The sequence below is a fragment of the Haliotis asinina genome, chromosome 5 (genome assembly GCF_037392515.1).
Source record: "Haliotis asinina isolate JCU_RB_2024 chromosome 5, JCU_Hal_asi_v2, whole genome shotgun sequence".
In the NCBI taxonomy this organism is placed as follows: Eukaryota; Metazoa; Mollusca; class Gastropoda; order Lepetellida; family Haliotidae; genus Haliotis; species Haliotis asinina.
The window spans coordinates 47,429,358-47,451,210 of record NC_090284.1 but is presented as its reverse complement, the minus strand read 5'-3'; the positions used below and the strand labels follow the sequence as shown (position 1 = coordinate 47,451,210).

The following is a 21,853-nucleotide window of genomic DNA, read 5'->3' as shown; positions in this document are numbered from 1 at the left end:
TACTCCAGGTTGTCTGTCAGGTGTTCGCCATCCTCCTGCACTACTTCTTTCTGGCCACGTACTCGTGGTTGATGAATGAAGCCTTCAACCTGTACATCGTCATCACGTACTCCGCCCACAACCAAGGCGAGCTCACTGACTCGGGCTCCCTCGTCAGATACTACGTCCTCGGCTGGGGTAAGTGGGTGACGTCTTAGTGGGATAGTGGGTGAGGTCTTAGTGGGATAGTGGGTGACGTCTTAGTGCGATAGTGGGTGGTGTCTAGGGGATAGTGGGTGGCTTCTTAGTGGGATAGTGGGTGACGTCTTAGTGGGATAGTGGGTGACATCTTGGTTGGACAGTGGGTGATGTCTTAGAGGGATAGAATTGGATATACAGTCTACAAAAAAGAAAACGTTACGCAGTTGTAGGAAGAATGGAAATATCAAACGGAGTTTTGATAATATTCATACTAAATGAATGCCGTGCGACGTCAGTGGTGTCACGGGCACAGGGTTAACCACAACAACGATGGACAGACGTCGTGTTTGCAGATATCGGGGAGAACGTTATGCCACATACAGTAAGAACCAGGGTTGTGTGAGAGAGGGTGTAATGATGAGAAACGCCACCTACTCTACTAGCTGAACAGGCCGACGGTACACAGATGGAATTCTTGGACCACACACCTTTCTTATAATGTAACTACCAAACGTCAGCACGACCTATTTGAGGAACCACAACATCCATGGACTGGCCATCACGGTCAGCGCGTTTGAAGCTCATCGAATATTTAGTGGATACTCTTGATCTCTGCAACAACGACCACGAAACCTCCAACAGTTGGCACAAGCTCTGCAGGAAGCGTGGGTGAACATTCCCCTGGCCATGATTCGTATTCAGAATGGTTTCATGGACGGTTCAAGCGGTTCAACACTCCTATAGAATATTGAGACCAGATGACCTTCACCTAAACATTCAAATGTTTCATGTGTGCCTTTATGAACCTCGGTCAGTGACAGTGACTTATGCAATTTGAACAATTTATTATGGTCTATCGAGGATATGGATTGTAAAGTACACATCCGAAAAAATAGACACTTTTGCACTTCTAATTTTGCCATGTATCTGGAACTCTGGTTGTTTAAATGATTACATCGATATCCCTTCCACCACCACCATCACTACTACTACTACTACTAATGCTACTGCTGCTGCTGCTGCTGCTGCTGCTGCTGCTACTACTACTACTACATACTGCTACTGCTACTATATACTACTACTACTGCTACTACTGCTACTAGTAGTAGTACTGCTACTACTACGTACTACTATATACTGCTGCTGCTACTGCTACTACTATATACTACTACTGCTGCTACTACTACTACTACTGCTGCTACTGCTGCTGCTGCTACTACTACTGCTGCTACTGCTACTGCTGCTGCTGCTACTATATACTACTGCTGCTGCTACTACTATATACTACTGCTACCACTAGTACTGCTGCTGCTACTACTGCTGCTGCTACTGCTACCACTACTACTACTACTGCTGCTACTACTGCTGCTGCTGCTGCTACTGCTACTACTACTACTACTACTACTATATACTACTACTGCTGCTGCTGCTACTACTACTGCTGCTACTGCTGCTGCTGCTACTACTACAACTACTATATACTACTGCTACTACTACTTCTACATACTACTGTTACGACTACTACTACTACTGCTGCTACTACTACAACTACTATATACTACTGCTAGTACTACTTCTACATACTACTGTTACGACTACTACTACTACTGCTGCTACTACTACAACTACTATATACTACTGCTAGTACTACTTCTACATACTACTGTTACGACTACTACTACTACTGCTGCTGCTACTACTACTATATACTACAACTACTATATACTACTGCTGCTATTACTATATACTACTGCTACCACTACTACTGCTTCTACTACTACTACTGCTACTACTGCTGCTGACACTACAACTACTATATACTACTGCTGCTATTACTTCTACATAATACTGTTATGACTACTACTACTACTGCTACTACTGCTGCTGACACTACAACTACTATATACTACTGCTGCTATTACTTCTACATAATACTGTTATGACTACTACTACTACTGCTGCTACTATATACTACAACTACTATATACTACTGCTGCTATTACTATATACTACTGCTACCACTACTACTGCTGCTGCTACTACTACTACTGCTACTACTACTGCTGCTATTACTATATACTACTGCTGCTGACACTACAACTACTATATACTACTGCTACTACTACTTCTACATAATACTGTTATGACTACTACTACTACTGCTGCTGCTGCTGCTGACACTACAACTACTATATACTACTGCTGCTATTACTATATACTACTGCTACCACTACTACTGCTGCTGCTACTACTACTACTGCTACTACTACTGCTGCTATTACTATATACTACTGCTGCTGACACTACAACTACTATATACTACTGCTACTACTACTTCTACATAATACTGTTATGACTACTACTACTACTGCTGCTACTATATACTACAACTACTATATACTACTGCTGCTATTACTATATACTACTGCTACCACTACTACTGCTGCTGCTACTACTACTACTGCTACTACTACTGCTGCTATTACTATATACTACTGCTGCTGACACTACAACTACTATATACTACTGCTACCACTACTACTGCTTCTACTACTACTACTGCTACTACTGCTGCTGACACTACAACTACTATATACTACTGCTACTACTACTTCTACATAATACTGTTATGACTACTACTACTACTGCTGCTACTATATACTACAACTACTATATACTACTGCTGCTGACACTACAACTACTATATACTACTGCTACCACTACTACTGCTTCTACTACTACTACTGCTACTACTGCTGCTGACACTACAACTACTATATACTACTGCTACTACTACTTCTACATAATACTGTTATGACTACTACTACTGCTGCTGCTACTATATACTACAACTACTATATACTACTGCTGCTATTACTATATACTACTGCTACCACTACTACTGCTGCTGCTACTACTACTACTGCTACTACTACTGCTGCTATTACTATATACTACTGCTGCTGACACTACAACTACTATATACTACTGCTACCACTACTACTGCTTCTACTACTACTACTGCTACTACTGCTGCTGACACTACAACTACTATATACTACTGCTACTACTACTTCTACATAATACTGTTATGACTACTACTACTACTGCTGCTACTATATACTACAACTACTATATACTACTGCTGCTATTACTATATACTACTGCTACCACTACTACTGCTGCTGCTACTACTACTACTGCTACTACTACTGCTGCTATTACTATATACTACTGCTGCTGACACTACAACTACTATATACTACTGCTACCACTACTACTGCTTCTACTACTACTACTACTGCTACTACTACTGCTGCTATTACTATATACTACTGCTGCTGACACTACAACTACTATATACTACTGCTACCACTACTACTGCTGCTGCTACTACTACTACTGCTACTACTACTGCTGCTATTACTATATACTACTGCTGCTGACACTACAACTACTATATACTACTGCTACTACTACTTCTACATAATACTGTTATGACTACCACTACTACTGCTGCTGCTACTACTACTACATACTACTACTACTGCTGCTGCCTCTACTTTATACTACTGCTACCACTACTGCTGCTGCTACTACTACTACTACTACCACCACTATATACTACTACTACTATTCCATTGAATTTATTGTGTCTTAGTGGGATAGTGGATGACGTTTTCAGATAGTGGGTGATATGGCAGTTCCTTTACAACAGTTATGGGTCGCAGTTCGTTTACAACAGTTATGGACGTTAAGTACCCCCGTAGCTTACGGTTATGTATATCTGAATTAGCAGTCTTAACAACGCACCATACATCTGACGGTTCTGACTAATTTGTGTTTATTTCTGAAGTGCGTTATGCCTGTAACTTTCAGTGATACCCGCTGTTCTTGTGGGGGCTTTCGTTGGGAGTCACTCGGATAATTATTACGCACCAGACATGTAAGTAAAATAATTGTTTATCATACATATGCCATGTACATTTTATCAGCAAGATAGCAAAAACACTGATCATGTTCTTGAAACCATAGTAAAACATTTGAATAAATGTCAGGTGGGTTGCAGTCTATGTTTTATTAGTATACACCTTATTGTGGAACGATAGTGATGTTGGTTGTAAAGAAGAAAATCTGTTTATGTATTTATTAACAATGCTCATTTTATTCAAGAATATTTCCATGCCTGACACCACATCCTCATAATTCCGATTATCTCAACCTGTATGCATTCACAAAATAATATCTACGTACTGAAAATATAATTTTTTTCCATATTTCTGCATGTATTTACAGGTGTTGGATTGCCTGGGAACATTTTTGGTTATTTATTGGTCCTGCAGTGGGCGTTTTAGCGGTAAGAATAGTTTTATAACTTCGTAACGAATGCAAAGAATCAATAAATCTGTCCGCAGGTAGTTATTCCAACCACCGTATAGCTTTAATATTGCTGAACACACACACTTCAACCTCGTTCCCAGCCTGAATAAGTAGTAAGAGAACGATGCGTCGTAAAATATCCGTGATAGTCATACAGGGAGACTACTCTTGCTGGATTCAGTATGTAAAGAAAACAATATTCAATACAGTGGACGCTTATGGACACGTTGTGTGATATTATATTTTGCCTTATATATTTATTTGCATACATTAACATTCTTGTTTACATTTCAGATAAATATTTTAGTGTTGATATTTACCGCCAAAGAACACAACGAAAATTCCTACACGAAAAGTGAAAAGACTAATAAAGTTATATTGTAAGTATTCAATTTTGCAATTCCAAACACAAGCATACATAACCTGTATATCGTGCATTTAAGATTTAAATTTAAACTATAATGTTATTTATGTTCTTTAATCAGCCATAGTAGCTGATCAGTTCACAGTTCTTTTCCTAAGACTAAGCTAAATTAAACAGGTGTTTAAACAGGACGATATACCGTACTTCCTCTATCAAGAGAATCTAATAAGCGCCGGGGATAATGCAGTGCTTTAAGTAATAAGTGCCGGACCTCGAATAAGCGCCGGGTATAAACCTTTGCATTTTTTCGCAAATGTATTTTCCCTTGGTCTAAAAATAATGTATTGAGGAATGTTCCCTGAAATCATAACTTCCTGTCATCCACACGGGTACCGGTATTATTAGCGCCGAGCCTCCAAAAAGCGCGGAGTCCAGGGGTCCGTTGAAACAATTAGCTGCGGTGACGCATATTAGAGGAAATACGGTAGTTCATTGATTCTTATCGATGCAAATAATGTCAGTCATCAGTGTGTCGGGGCCAGACTTAAGTATTTAGAGACCGTTGACATATGGAATAACACTGAAGCTGGTATGAAACAAGAAACAGTTCGTATTGGTCTAGTGTACCCATGGTTGTTGTAAGAGGCGACTGACTGTATCGGGTGGTCAGGTTCGATCACGTGGCTGACATGGTACCGTATCAGAATAGCGTAGATCGATGTGCATGTTGTTAGTCACTGGATTGTCTGGTCCAGATTATTTAGAGAACACCGTCAAACAGCTGCAGTATTGCTGAGTGCGGTGCAAAACGCATCTCACACCCTGGTCTAGTATACGGAATTGGTTCGTGTAGACCATCCCTTCCAATGGCAATTGTTAACTCGGGACTGATGCTTCACAATGCTTGATATTGTAAGCCAGTGACGGAATCTTTAAAAGATTTGTTATATTGAACCTTATGAGGAATCCCTTTAATCTCTGGTTAGACAGTGAGGTGATAAACTGGCCATTATACCGTGTGTTTATGTGAGTTTATGAGACGACTGTCATATAACCACAGCTTCAATGACTTATAGTCTCGTTGTAAGGTGGCATTTGGGAATCGCGTCTTGTTCGAAAACAGCCAAACTGATAGATACTGTACATAGTATTACTCTCGCGTGAAGAACTGGTCCTTTCTCTTGGTAAGAAAAGACGAACCAGATCGTGTTTGTACATGTCATCGTATTCCAATAGCATAGATCGATGCTCATGATATCAATCACTATGCTGTCTGGTCCAGACTCTCTTATTTACGAACTGCCACCATATAATGGACTATTGCAGCGTTAAAACACACAAATACAGCAAAAATATCATAAAACCATCTCAGTCTTTATATATATGTCTACCTCATGTTCATGTTGATATATTGGTATGCCATACATCTATCCAGTGAATCTATCTTGATTAAGTATACAAACCAGATTGACGTACTTTTCTAATTTTAATTTTTCTATTTTAATTTTGCAGAATCCACATGAAGGGTGTGTGGACCCAGCTTATTCTAAACACCGTATGTTGGTCGTTTGCCTTCATCTCCATAAAGATGGTGGACACAATATTGAAATACCTATTTGCCATGTTTAATTTTTTACAGGTGAGTTATTCATTTAATTAATTCTTTGTGAGAACAGATCCTGTTGTATTCTGTTGTTCAGCATTGACCACGAGTATTTGGTTCCAATTTTACTGAAAACGCTCACTGTGTGTTGACTTGGTTTCAAGTAAAATATTTCATATACACATAGGGTGTTTGATACAGACGTATAGACGGATCAAGGAATATTCAAAGAAGGTTATTATTCTGAAAATGGTATTAACTAAATTTGTGTAACAAGCTTATGTGTTAAGATCTTTTTTAGACTTTTACTTACATCTTTACTAGATGGAAGTTTGGTTGGCGGGGTTTGTATTTTCAACGTGGTCATCGCGTCAGATATTGAATATACGAAGAAACTTTGGGACAGTTGACACAATGCTATTCAATAGGTATTTAAGGGGGGATTCGACCAACATTCATGCTCTAACACACCGCTTTAAAGCCGCACCCGGAGCAAAATAAGTAGGAATCATGAATGTTCTTTCGGGATTTACAGAGTAAATCTATAGTTCAACGTTGTTGGTATTTGCTTACTGAATATTCTTTTATCGCTTCAGGGTGCTTTCTTCGTAGTATTTTTCGTCCTACTGCATGAAGAGGTAAGTGACGTGCACGTCCCTCTGCTGCCTTTCTTTACCATAAATATACTAATCCAAGACCATCTTGTGAAGTATTCAGGATAGAGTGTCCTAGTAGCATTTGTCTAATCTTCATATTGTTCATGCTTTTATCTGCTTAGTGGATGATAACACTGTTACGTCCTCTGTGTATGTTACGTCCCCAGGTGGTGTTATGGTTTATGGTGATTATCATTAGGTGTGTTGGTGTGTGTATTGTTTTACGCCTCTTTTAGCAATATTCCAGCAATATCACGGCGGGGTACACAATAAATGAGCTTCATACACTGTACCCGTATGGGGATTCAAACCCGACTGTTTGGTGTGACAGCGAACGCTTTCAGTATTACGCTACACTATCGCCCTGATAGGGGCTATGGCAGAGAATCAATGATATGAGTAACGTCATTAGTAGGGAGTGAGTGGTGAGTTGAGTTGAGGTTTGCGCAGCACTCAGCAATATTCCGTCTATATGGTGGCGGTATGTAATTAATCGAGTCTGGACCAGACAATCCAGTGATCAACAACATGACCATCGATCATTGGGAACCGATGACATGTGTCAACCAAGTTAACGAACCTGACCACCCGATCTCGTTAGTCGCCTCTTACGGCAAGCATAGTCGCCTTATATGACAAGCATGAGTTGCTGAAGGCCTATTCTAACCCGGACCTTGACGGGTCACATGTATTAGAAGTCAAATTATAGTAGTGATTTATTAGTCCTGATATACACTTACATCATGCGCTTGAGAAAATCCACGATATTTCGGAAACATTATTCTTTTTACGTTCTTGAGTACGTTAAATTGAAATTAAACAAAGAAATTAAATCTCAGTGACTGACTGCGAGACACAGTACGCGTATTGCATGTGGTTGTCGATTGAAGCGTCATATAATGTTTGCGATCAGTAAAGTTTTTCTCGTTGAACATTTTGGAAGGAAAACAGATTTTGCCTCTTTTGTTTATTATTTCTGGTATTTATGTTTTACAAAATCACATTTCATTTTAGCAACTGTCGATGGTGTTCAGGAACATTTGGCTTATGAGTTTCCTATTATAATAGCAATGCTTGCATTTCAGACGCCTTTTAGACCACGGTCACTCTGAGTTACATATCTCTGAAATGTATGTGATTATGTAACTGTGTGTATCAAGTATACAAGCAGAATCTGCTTGTTTTGTAACTGATCAGATATGCGATCTAAATTCTATTCAGTATTAAACTCCCGAGTGAAAACAAATAAGAGATGCACATGTGATTTTAGACTCTACAATCCCGATAAACAAACGGGGTATTGGCACTTATCGTCATATACAATGTTTAGCTTATCTGCCTATAATCACGATGAAAGTCATCGAGATGTTGTCTATAACCGAACACTTGCTAAGTGCGTCGCTAAGCAACAAAACATATGGCATCGGGATTATAATCAGATGGCTCTCCGCAGTTGTAAGTCTCATACATATGTCTGTCAACCCACGGTGTGACGAACACCAGCAACCAACCCACCCACCAGCGCAAATTCATCTGAATGTATTCCGAATATTATCAGACCTCAATATGCCCGGCGCGGACGTATGTGTTTGTTTTTATCTAAATAGAAAAGCGTTTGCGACTCGTTCATTCAGATTTGAGATTCATTTCAGATAAATCTTGTTAATTTTGGTTATGAATAATGATCCTAAGACATCTTCCCTGAAACCGACTTTCCGTTTGCAAAATATCAATTCTAGACCAAATGAAATTAGAATTGTTCGTATAATGTATAAGATTAGTTTAATTCAGTGTTGGAAAAGAAAGAATTGTAAATGAATCAGAAAGTAATTCATCATGCTTATCTCTTTTGTCTAAAGAAGCCATGTGCGCCCTTTGAATTAAAAACACGATAAAACTTTAACACAGTCAAACAGATCGATAGAGCAGAGACACATTAAAAGTTCTCAGTTTTTAACACAACCTTTTCGCCAGAAGGCTAAAAAAGGCTGCGGGGTCCCGGAGGAGCGCCCAATATCTGATCGAGGGCCCTGTCTATTGCATTCGGCTTAATATCTTGTTTATTAGTCCTCTATAACGATCGTAAGGGTTTCAACAATGGCGGACATCGTCATTCTGTGCGGAGCTGTAGCGTAAATGGTGAACAGGCGCGTAGTGACAGATGGTGTTTAACGCGCGTAACAATGGCGGTTTTTTGTTTCCGGTAAGACACATTGTTGTGTGTACCTGGGCCGCCAGAGTGATTTGTCACTACAACTGTATTGTGATCGTATTGGACAGAGGTGAGAGGCTTGGGATATCCTTCTCTCGCGCACACGGCCACACCATGGGTGATTTCACGCTTCTCTGAGCCAGTGAAAACGGCTATTGTTATGGCGCACGCCGAAGTGCCTCTTCAAAAGCCGCTGAAAGGAGCCACGAGGCTGAGCAATGGGCTACGCGTTTTGTTGCCCTACATCAAAAAGACAAAACACTACAGATAAGGTTTTCCGGAGATAGGGGGTATTTTATGATTGACTTGATAGGGGTGTAGTTTTATTATCCCAACAAAGAATTAGTATGATTATTTGTATTTTTGTCACCTCAATGCATCTTTGATCTTCAGTAATGATGATAAAGTAATTGGACACTCTGTGGTGAAAACTCGGACGTCTCGGCGATAACCACAGGCATCCTTGCTGGTCAATTGTCCGAAAAGGAAGATCCTCTAATACCCATTGATATGGCATCATCAGCCGAAATAACGTTTGACAGTCCCTGTATTTAAACGCTAGCAGCTTAACTAAACGCCCCGAGATAAATAATGAGCTATTAAGTTATGGTGTTCTTGGATTACAAGATGGAACATGAATAGCTAAGGGACAACCATATGGTAACGGAACTTGGAATGTAATGTTATGTGAAGTACCTAGGGGTTTCATCAAGGACCGTGGTTTAGGCACGGTTGGATGTCTAGCCGTATCATTAAAGCTAAGAATTTATAATGCGTTGGCGTCATTTTGACTGCTGGGCGGGTGTAAAGGGTCTGCTTAATACTGTAAGTAGGACGTGTGTTTGTGGGATGCTTTATGAAGAAATCCGTCAATACAGAATGTACCTATATGTTTTGCTGATTGGATGAAAGGGTAATTGGTACTTCGGCAGGTGGGTTTGCTTTCTGATGGCATTATAATTATAGAGGAACCACAAAAGGGTGTTTGACACATGCTGTGCTCTGTTATTGGGATGTTGATTGGTTTCTGAAATTAGGTTCGTTACATTCTGTTGTGACCCGTGCATGTTCAAATGTAGCTTATAGTCGTATTATTTACCACGTTTTCATCCAGATGAAATAATCATTGAGCGTTATCATTGAAGCAGGGATGAATATGATTAAAATCAAGCACCATTTTATTGAGTTCAGTTTTAGTGCAGTTTAATAACGTAGTTTGTTCAATACTTTGTTAAATGATATTTGATGGATGTTTGAAAAGGGACCCTTGATGAGGATGACAGACGATGGAAAAATAATAGCTGCAGATCATCATGAACAACTGTGGTCTATTTGTGTTAATTTACAAAATAATAATTATTTTTGACATATTTTCTTGCATGGTAGACATGTGGAGGTAGGACGCAAAAGTGAAAAATTATGTCCCCTGAAATTTCCTTATTGTCACTTGTGCCATGTGTTCTCGTGAATTTACGAAGATTTTTAACTTTTGTATTAACTTGTCGCATCGGATGGTTAATATCAATACATTTGAAACACGCCTTGCCTTCTCTGTTCTCGAAATCGTTTGTTTCTAAGAGTGCTTTAGTATTATTTCTTTTTCACTGTATGTCAGAAGTAAACAGGTCGACATGTTAGTATGTGCTCACAATTTGTACACCCATACATGCATTGTCAGATAAAGACGTTGTAACTAATGATCATATTTAGAATCCTCACAGCATATGACATTAGATAATAATGGATAATTGAACAGTCCTACACCAAACATAGGTGATGTATTTACAGGTATCCTTGCGTGTGTATCCAACTTCACTGTGTGTCTATGGTTAGAGTGCACTCTACACTGACATCTGTATACAACTACAGCTATGAAGGGTCACCATTTATTGACTTCACTGCAAAGATTTCCTTATATATCTGTGCACAATGGTCATAAAATGAATATCTTTGTTCTTATCTAGTACGTCTCAATTTCACACAGATATTTTACAATCTGTACACATGTAATTCTCTATAATATTTTTAAAATAGTGCTTTTATTGATTCTCAAGTTTACTAAACACATTACATCGAATAAATTATATACATCCACCATTGCTCTGTCTATTTGTAGCTATTTGTTAAGGACCGCGCTGAACAAAGCTATATAGTTATTGTCATTGTCATAAGGTTAATGTACATTATTTGTCTCTCCAGTCACAAAGGTCGCCTCCACTCTATAATATTGTTGTTTATCTTCAAACGATATTGCTGCAGTCAGACTGTACAATTATTAATGCTAATTTCACCACTAAGTGGAAGTAGTAGTTTTCTAGCATGAAAGTGCAAACATTTGTCACGGACACGAATCAGAAGTCTGAAATGTATTTAAGTTTTAATTCCATTGTTAATTTCTAATTTAACTTGTGAACGCGGATCGCACAAACTGCAAAGTATTTTCAATCATGCTTAGAGGAAGTGAGGGTCATGGACCATTTGATCAGCTCTTAACTCGAAGCGGTGCCCATATGTTGCCCGGAGTGTCGGCAATACCCTGTCATAGTTAACTCACTTTCACTTCTATATTCCCTAACCTTTAATCTAATTTAGTATAAAACATATCGTCGGTTCATTTGAAGAAATCAGAGAGCGTAACTTTGTCCATTGTTACGAGAATCAAGCGGCAGGCGTGTGTCAGTTGATAGCCTGTCGTTTCTCTTTTCACGATACCGAGTGTAAATAAAGGCGAAAGGCGCAAGTACTCGATAACGATAATATCACGTGCACAAGGCCTTAATTACTAAACACAGCCCGACAAACGGCAATCGGCGAATTAGCAGATTACGTTAGGGGTGAATTAGCTCGTCGCATAAGAGAAGGCTTTAACTCAAGAACGTTCACGTTGCTAGTGATTAATTTGGAAAATTACACCAAGCAGAAACGACCATCTGTGTGTTTGATTTATAAAATCTTGTATTGTGCTTTGTGAAAACACACTGGGAAAAGACACGGAACTCAATCGTGGCTATGAACGACGTGCACGCACAGGACATGTGTGCGACCAACGCGAGATTCTCTCCAATTATCCCGACTGATTGTGAAAGCCATATTCTCGGTACTGTTTAATCAAATTAACGCCCATACTCGGACTATTCATGTTTAGATAACTCGTAAACATCTTGGGATACGGCGCTGGAAATAAAAAGTTCGTCCTCACATTAATCATAAGAAGCTGACGCTCTCTTGATGGGCCATACGGAATGAATACACAGAGAGTTTGTCTTGCGAAATTACAACTAAGATTCACTTCGATATTTCATCTGTTTCACGAGAAAATGTAGCATATTTAATGTATCATTCATGACGGCTAAAGGAAATATCGATACGATTGCAAATTGTACCACAGAGAAATGACGGGTGTTTTTTCAGCTCGATTAGTTTACTCTGTTCCCTTTCACACCGCACCAGTTATTTATACTAACTGTCTAAAGAGCCATGTAATTCCACGAGTTTAAAGAGAATTTGACGTTCAATGTTTGGGGAACGCTGCTTGTCTCCGGGTTAAAGATCAGAGCGTCCCCCAATCTCGAGGAAGGGGCAAAACGCATTAAACCACCAACGTCACATTTATGGTATTATGCCTCGGACAATATTCTTCATAACTCTTTTAATATGTTTTACGGAGGCGACGCTAATTGAACTGAATTTTAAAATTGAGAAAATCAAATCAAGGGATTGAAGTATTTCAAGCATTCAAATTCTCCTCCACTTTCTGCATTATTCGTTCCTGCACTACCAAGCGTTGTACGTGATGGTGCAATTAATTAATGGCGTATTTGTATATCCTCTCCGGGCTGTTTGCAAATTGAAACTTATTATATCGATGCACATGTTCTGCAGAATTTCTGCTGATGCAGTAAATCGGAATATATAGAAAGATGTATATTGAAAAATCGAATGCTATATGTCAATGTTAAAAACCATACCGGTTTGATACTCTGGAGGGGATGAGCAATGAAAGAAAGCAGAACAACCCCAGTGGATGTATTGTTTTATCCATCTGTTTCAGAAGAAATGATTATCCGGGCACTATTGCGTAGTTTGGATATCTATTGATAGAAATGGATAGTCAGAGGCGTTGCAGCAAAGCCCTAGACGTCATCAGCGGGGGTTTCCTTCTGCTACCGGCTGAACTCTCTGAAACAGTATACATGATGTCGTTAAATCCGATCTCCGACATCCTTCCCTCAACGTTGAGTTTATCTCTCGTCGAGTTATTTGTCAAATCAGTCTTAAAGGGGTTTACGGTCGAACGATTTGGCAGTCCCGCAAGCTGGAATCACGTCGTTTAAAAGCCGTGTTTGGTGTCTGATATCTCACACCTTTTGATGTAAAATGTATCTGACAGTTTGAAATTATACTCTTTCCATAATATGGTCTCACTGTCACACAAGACGCCCACTGCGTCGAAGTCTTGACTGAACAGAAGCAACAGGCTGTGGAGCTAAGTCCCTTTAAAGACAACATATTAATAATCATTATTATGTGGTACAGTTTATTGGTTATGGTGTTAAAGCTAGTATGATAAATATTTTCACACACACACACACACACACACACACACACACACACACACACACACAAACAAACAGTTTAGGAATCCTTTTGTTTGCTAAATGCCAAGTCAGGTGACGTTATCCACCTAAACATTTAAACATAGGAACAGGTAAATAAGTTAATAATTGAATAAAATTAATAAAACATGTTAATTGTTTGATGTTGAAACCCTTTAGTTTATACCGAGTTGGTCTGGTTAATTGGGGAATACATTCATGTGCATATATTAGGAATTTCTTGGTTTCTGATTATGCTTCTAAGTGTAAATGTGTAGCCATCAGTAAAGAATTTCAAAAATCAAAGACACTTAGTGACTTTATAAATTGAAGTCTAAGCCACGTCAGATCTCGGTTTAATCCAGTTTCCGATTCCAACTATATCAAACTGTGTATATGAGACGCTATGAGGTGATAATACTACTAGAGACGATACCTGGTGTTTGCTGGAAAAGATATCCTGTCACAAACACATGCAAAGACATTTCAATTTGTAAAATTAATGATAAAGAAATGGCGTGTGTTAAAAGCCAACAAGGGCAAGGTATAGTAGGTCAATGTTGCCTCAGATTTGTGAATATGCTCAAAATGTGTATCAAAACCCTATTTGGAAACTCTACTGAGGCCTTGAATGTAACGTTTATCAACAAATTTTAGGCAAGAGTGGCTCTTTGAAATCTTGGTTGAAAGAGCATGTCGGGTAGTAAAGCAGACGTTGTGACATGTACACACAAAAGGAATAATTGCTTCTCATAAAAGGAAAGATAATTTATTTTGGTTGTTGTGTAGCGCCACATTCTGTAAATAACCAAGTCTGGGCGACACAATCCAGCCATCAGCAGCATGAGCATCGATCTATGTAAGCGGGATACGGTGACATGTGCCAACCAAGTCAGCGAGCCTGACCATACGATCCCGTTAGTCGACTTTTACTAATCGGTTGCTGAAGACCAATTCTAACCCGATCTTCACGTATCCCAACATTTACGACGACGCCTTGAATTATAGGCCCAAGTTGTGATATATGTGATCCCTTCTTTATTTGTTCAGATGATACACCAGTGGAAGGAAACAGAATGTGATCGTTACTGACCATCACCAGATCATTGGTTTACCTGAAACCTAAACCAAACTTATTGGCCAGGTTCTCTGGATTGGATATATGTTTTAACCAAATTGAACATGTAAAATACGTTTTGCGAACATTGCGAAAATTCCATTCAGACACGTGTAATTAAATGACATTAATGAAGGCAAAACAAGGATAATGTAATATATAGTGATAAAAGCAAAACGTGTAGTGATAAATGGTTAACGAAACTTGAGCATGAGCAATTACTGCTGAAAACACCGTAAGCCAGCCATGTTTCGTTTAAAGATTTAATCGTGTTAAAAGGTAACCAGCCAAGCTTTAAACCAGCTGATAACTTGAGAAATACACATGGACGGTTTAGACAATTGTGTCAACTCTACCGAAACTACCGACGTTAGGAAAAACACGGAGAATATGGATGATTTCGAGAACGGGTTCTTCGACTCATAAAATACAAGTATTGGATCGGAAGACTAACTGTATATCATTTAAATTTGAAACGAAAAAGTTCTTCGCTTAATGGTATGTGTCATGAATCGTGAGTGTTTTCTGGGAACGGTCTGGATGTAAAGTAAGTAAGAAGAACGTTATGAAACATTATCTAAATTGAAAATATGGCACTTAATGTAAACTATCTGGGGAAAAGTAAAAAGCAATACGTTTTCATAAAATATGAGTTCTGTCAAAGAGAACGTATAATAATATTGATGGGTTCCTGTAGAAAACGTCTGGTGGCGCTCTGCTAACCTTGGATTGTCTTGGGAGTTAAAGTCTTGTACCATGGGATGAGTATATAATATACGGCTCTTCTATATGACTCTAAAGTAGAGGAAAGGTTAGCGGCCAACTGGCATTGTGCATATAGGGTCCGAAGTGGGTAATAAATATCACTGAGGGAAATGTATGGATATATATAATTCTTATTGTTGTTGTGCCATTGTCGTAGGTATTAGCATGAACGGAAAGCAGGTCAGTTGGTTTGAACCTTCACCAAGCCATGGAGTTTAACGTGAGAGTTATTTTATCTTAATTAAATTGTGTGTCTGTGTCTGTGTCTGTGTCTGTGTCTGTGTCTGTGTCTGTGACTGTGTGTTATTACGAGAAGTTCGCGAGTATTTGAGTGTATACTGGCTACCTATTTTTGAGAAAGGTAGGAGGTTCCAAGAACATTTCGTGGTTTTGATCCATTTCAGCAGAAGAAAGTACTTACTGCTGTTTGTCAGTGGCTAAAACCGACACCAACAAGACATTGTTTGACGATGGTTATGTATTTCATTACTGTGACTGCATGGTAGATGTCCAACAATTCCACATAGAACCTCTGGAGTGTGTGTATCTATATATGTGTAAACAGTCTCCATATATATGTATTCACCTTAAACCACTTTATATCATCAAACGTAAGGACTATTGATCATTTACAAATTGAAGGGCCGACAAATTTCGAAAAACCTTTCATCAAGTGTACAGTCGGACTTGGACATTTTTGTATAATTATTCTTTCCTGTTGACGTATGCAGTGCGATCGAACTCGTTACTACAAACAAAGATCACCCTTTCGTCGGTGTAATATACGTTATTGGAAGTGCACATGTGAACAACCAGTAAATCAAGGGATGCATATTTAGGCCATTGGGTACTCAGAAAGACGTTCCACGTGTCTCATGGAATTAAAGTGTGTCAGCAAGACCATACGTTTCGATCCATCGTCAGCCAGAGGTGTGCATGGTCCGTGAAGACTATAATTAATCTAACTGTAATATTTCTTGAGTGATAATCAACAAAATGGAGTTCTCAGTATGAAACTGATACGGGTACTTTCCTGTTTCTGTGAAGCACGACTAGACCTATGGTCTTTGGGTTGATTAAAGTTCGTGTAATCTCCTCGACAGTAGTGTTTATAAATATTGCTGGACAATGAAAGCGGGTATCAGTTGGCGGTAAAACTAAACATTACAAATTAACAAAATAAAATGTCAGGGAGGGGATTTATCCACGCTACTGGGTCACGACCTCGTTCTGATTTTGCCACGCCCCCACTTCTGCCGTAAATCCTGTCTAAACAGATCCACGTGACAAAGTCGTAACTTTGATGTCGTTAACGTGCTGACCAGACGGAGCTGGGAGATGACCAGCGGTACTCTCTGACTGCGACAGATTGACCAGTGTTGCCTCGCCATACACGGACAGCTGGACAGTATAATTAATATTAACACATCCCCTGACCCGTACAATACAGGCCATTTCAAACTAATACGCTCTGAGTGTTTGATGTTTCAAAATCGTTAATCACCCGGCTGTAACGTTTCGACGGGTTTTCTCGCGAGATGTTGTCAGTGATAGCGTTATTAATACGCTGGGCTAACGAGATTCTGATTTTTAAGATGCTTATGTTTGAGCTGATATTGAAGACTGTCATCTAACGTGGAATCATTAACGATAATTTATTTAGAACATCAGAGACTTGTAACATAATAAGACTGTTTAGTGATTGCTCTATAACAGTAAATGTTCAGAAATCACAACAAGATGAAAAAGATAGTATTCTGATCTTTGCGTTATTGCCAAGGCTGAATTTACGACCAAAATAGAAGGTTGGATTACAACTTCTTTTCGTTTTTACCATTTTTCTTTAAGCATGCAAATACTTTATCTGTTTGTCATCTGTTATTTACCCGTGGTGACAAGATAATGAAATCGATTCTTGATTGAACATATAGTGTTATTAAACTTGACCAAGTCTTTGGAAAGTGTACTTATCAGATACACCGTACATTTCTCTAAGTGTTTGACAGTCTCTCCTCACTTTTTTCAATGTGCAATAAAGTAAAGAACCTAACTTTAGCAAACAGACACATGCATAACGCTTGTACACTGAGACCTCGTTATTACGGACACTACATTTAGAAGGTCTATACGAGTGCATGAATATATGCTACTCAAATACAAACAGTTGATCTGGACAAAACTGTCTGGATTAGCGGGGTTTCTCTATACCGGGACGATGACAAGGACCGTAAAGACGACAGGTTTCAGGACAATGGAATCAATGAACAAAATGTCCAGATTTTCCACAAGAGGTAAACGTCTCTATCAAACTAGCTGGTTCATCAGGACAGATGAGTGCCTCTCATGTCAAGTAGCCATTGCATGACCGATGTTAAGAGCAATTAAGTCCCCAGAACGTCCACTGGTGTGGAAGTGACCACTACTTGATAGTGACCAAAGGGACGGTAATTACCGTGGTCGTCACAGCGATGACATCTGCTCAGATAAGATTTAACACTCGGGATTCAACTTGAGTGTTGAGGTGGTAGGAATATCAACAACTATTTTGTTTGAAACATAAGCTGAGACCTTTTACGCATAGGGGACAAGATCGTCAGGAAAACATGTTCTTGAAGTTAAAACAAGTATACATTGAAATTATGATTTAGTCTGTATAACGTAAAACGGGGGTAAAACAAAAGAATAAGTTTACATTGCCATTACTGTATGCACCACCATAAACTGCACATACAGTTGGGGTCACTCTTGGTCCTGTTATCTACAGTTCTGGAGTGCGCTGTATATATCTTTACTTTTATGTCAAAACATATTCATTAACATTGATTTGTCAGTAGTCTGCTTATCTCGAACCATGATTAATACGAAATGTTTCGATGGTTTTCTGAACTTCGAATGCATTCAGTTATACTATAGCAATACGATAAACATGTTTTAGAATCTGTAAAGGACTTCGCTTATCTAGAACTATGCATAACTCGACGTATTTCCGATGATCCAGAGTCTTCGAGTTATCTATACCTCCGCGTATGGCGAGGCGTCTGGTTTGTTCAAATACGATGTGATCTGGTCATTTCAAAATATATAATATATATCGCCACATTACCCGCTTATCTCGAACTACATATATCGTCACAAATGTTCTAGAGTCCTTGAGGGTTAGAGTTCATGCGTATGTATTAACAACGTGCCAACATAAAAGAATCACAACCTATATCTCAACTTGCCATCTCTCTGACAAAGTGAGGCAAAAACCCACCAATGATCAGTTCGCTCATATAGGTGTCAGCCGTCAAACTGGGTGTCTGTTTTCTGTCCAGTCCTGTTGCCGTTCCGCCATCTCGCAGATGGAAAAGTTCATATCATATGCCATACTGCCATCAAGCTGTAATGTGCCTCTCGCTGATCTAATTGTCCCAAGACAATGCGCAGAGCCTAATGATGTGCGAGTGATTACTGACGCTGCAGACTGAAAATGACATGCAATTGTAACAACGGTTCATGTTGCTTCTCACGCCAGCAGACAAGCCAAGCAGGGGGCATACACGTAATCAAATTGCAAATTTCCATTCCTGAAATGAAGGAAAGCATTATAACCTTCTGGGATCCAGCGATTTGGTATGTCAGATGTACACAGGATATTCACATGAAATTTGACTCTTTCTGATTTATTTGCTAGGAAGAATGTTATGAGTTTGTCAAGGCGTCAGGTTTGTATGTCTAAGGCCAACGTGATGTTAAGCATGTGCATATATATCGGCTTGATGGTTGTTGCTCTGTTTTAAAATGTTATTGGCATAAAAGATCATACTGATCTAGGTGTAACATAGTTTTGTGCAGTTTAGTGCATCACCTGTTTTAGATGGTGCATATATGAACTTGAGGTTTATTGCGCGATCGTGCAGACCGTCTTATTTGGAAAAACGATGGTTGTAAGATGGATTTCGCTCTCTGGAAAGTGGTATTTTTGGTTAATCTTTGAGAGGCTTATGCTTCTTCAAGACGATGTCCGTTTTTATATAACTTTACAGCTATCCATTTCAATACAAACAAAACATGCTAATAATTAATACACATAATTTGTTTCTTTTCAATGTAAACAGTTGTGTGTGATAAAACTATGAAGATATGAATTAAAATATGGAAAAGAATGATGGAAAAAATGGATTAAATAATGTATATCAAGGACAAGCTTCTGATAATATTCGTTGTGATACGTCGACGTATTCATGGAATAAGTGTCGTTAGTAACTGTCGGAGAAATACGTCAGTGATATTGTTTTTCTCGGCTTCCAGACTGACTACGTCAACAGAAAGTGTATGGTGATATTGGTGAAATTGAGCAATTAAAGGTCTATGTCATGCCAAATCCAAATCTAAGTCAAAGAATTTATTATCAATTCCCCATACTGCTTAGATGGTTAACAGACAAGAACCGAAAATTACCCACTGTGCCAAGGCAGAAATCAGTTTCTAATCAAGTCAAATTGATTACTGCAAACCCAGACGAAATCAACACCGTCCTGCAAACGTAAGATTAAGACAGGATGGCCGACTCATCCTAGACTAATCCGGTTGTCTCTAAAACTTGGCTGGGAGCAGATTGTGGAACGAACGCTACCGAGAGCCGACAGCTGGTCAGGTAGACAATTAGTATCCTCCACTGACCACAAATCTACATGGGCAGCTTCAGAGAGAATAGCCATTCAAGAGGATAATGAATAAAATCATTTGTTTAGGGAATCAACTACGTTTAGGGTACCCAATAGAATTAAAGCCTTGATTAGCAGGATCTGTGTTCACGACCCGTGTCCCAACCCGTCTCAGCACCAGGAGTAGCTTTCCTCCAGATTTCATTGAACAGACGGTCCCTGCAAAGTCATTGTCTTGAGGTATCAGAACTGAGAGCATTGAATGTGAACCATCTGAATTGTCAACTGGTTAGCTTTTAATGACTGGAAAGGCGAAAACAACATGTATTGTGTAGCTGCTGTTCGCCCGGTTTGAAATTTGGCTCGGGGCGATGTTGGGAAGAACGGATGGGTGTTGTGTTACTTATTTAAAAGTTAGTAAAAGTTAATTCAGATGTAATTGGCGACTTTTCGCCTCTGTAGTGCACGGGAAACGGGTGACAGTTGGACTTTGTCAGAGATTGAAATGATTTGGCTCGGTGCCTGACTCACTGATCAAATCGACACGTATTCCTGAAGGGATTGTAATTTAACTTTTAGATCGCCCCGCATATGTGAATGTTTGTCGCACATTTGATGATCATTTGTCCTTTTTTGCATATTAATGTAACACTATCGCATGTTATTAGATTTAAATGTTTTGAACTGTGAATTTCCCATGATTCATTTTAATGAAGCAATTCGATATGATGACTGTCTTAATTTAGATCTTATGAAATTAAAATTTAATTTTTTAAATGAAAGGTTTGAACTTAATTTCATTTAGGTTATGGCATATAATTCTATTTGTAACTGATATCACAACACTAAGTCAAATATTATTTTCCTACATTATTATTGATAATTATTTTATGTTACGTAAAATGTAATCAAAACGCAACATAAAGAACAAAGACGAAATAATTTTCTGTCAAAGTTTATTAAATATTGTGAAACTGTTATTGTAATACAAGGAGCATAAATGGCGGTTTTATATAAGATTCAAATAACATCACTTTATGTTAATTCAGGGAACAAAATTTAAGAAGAAATCATATGAATGGTCATGTCTACCAAATTTGAAAAGGATTGTCAATATTAAAACACAGTCATCAAGGAAACTATTTAACTTCTAGCTTTATAGAAATTGACATAATGCGTTGTCAGCCATATTGTAAGAAGTAATTTGAAGTATCACAAATAGCAAATTGACAACGTCGTTGAATGGAAAAATCTAATCATTTTCTGTAATGAGTTGCACTGAGTGTGATACTGACACTGCGACATTTCAGAAGTGTCAATTATGAGATATCA

The 21,853-nt window shown here is 38.8% G+C and overlaps 1 protein-coding gene across 1 annotated transcript in view; it reads left to right on the top strand.

Annotated features, from left to right (window-relative positions):
- LOC137284646 (cadherin EGF LAG seven-pass G-type receptor 1-like) overlaps window positions 1–21,853 on the top strand; it is a 122,437-nt gene that overhangs the window by 91,724 nt on the left and 8,860 nt on the right. The window contains exons 19-24 of the mRNA XM_067816537.1: window positions 9–177; window positions 4,060–4,126; window positions 4,477–4,537; window positions 4,855–4,940; window positions 6,437–6,563; window positions 7,124–7,165. Coding sequence (XP_067672638.1) covers window positions 9–177; window positions 4,060–4,126; window positions 4,477–4,537; window positions 4,855–4,940; window positions 6,437–6,563; window positions 7,124–7,165 — 552 coding nt within the window. The remainder of the gene's footprint in view (window positions 1–8; window positions 178–4,059; window positions 4,127–4,476; window positions 4,538–4,854; window positions 4,941–6,436; window positions 6,564–7,123; window positions 7,166–21,853) is intronic.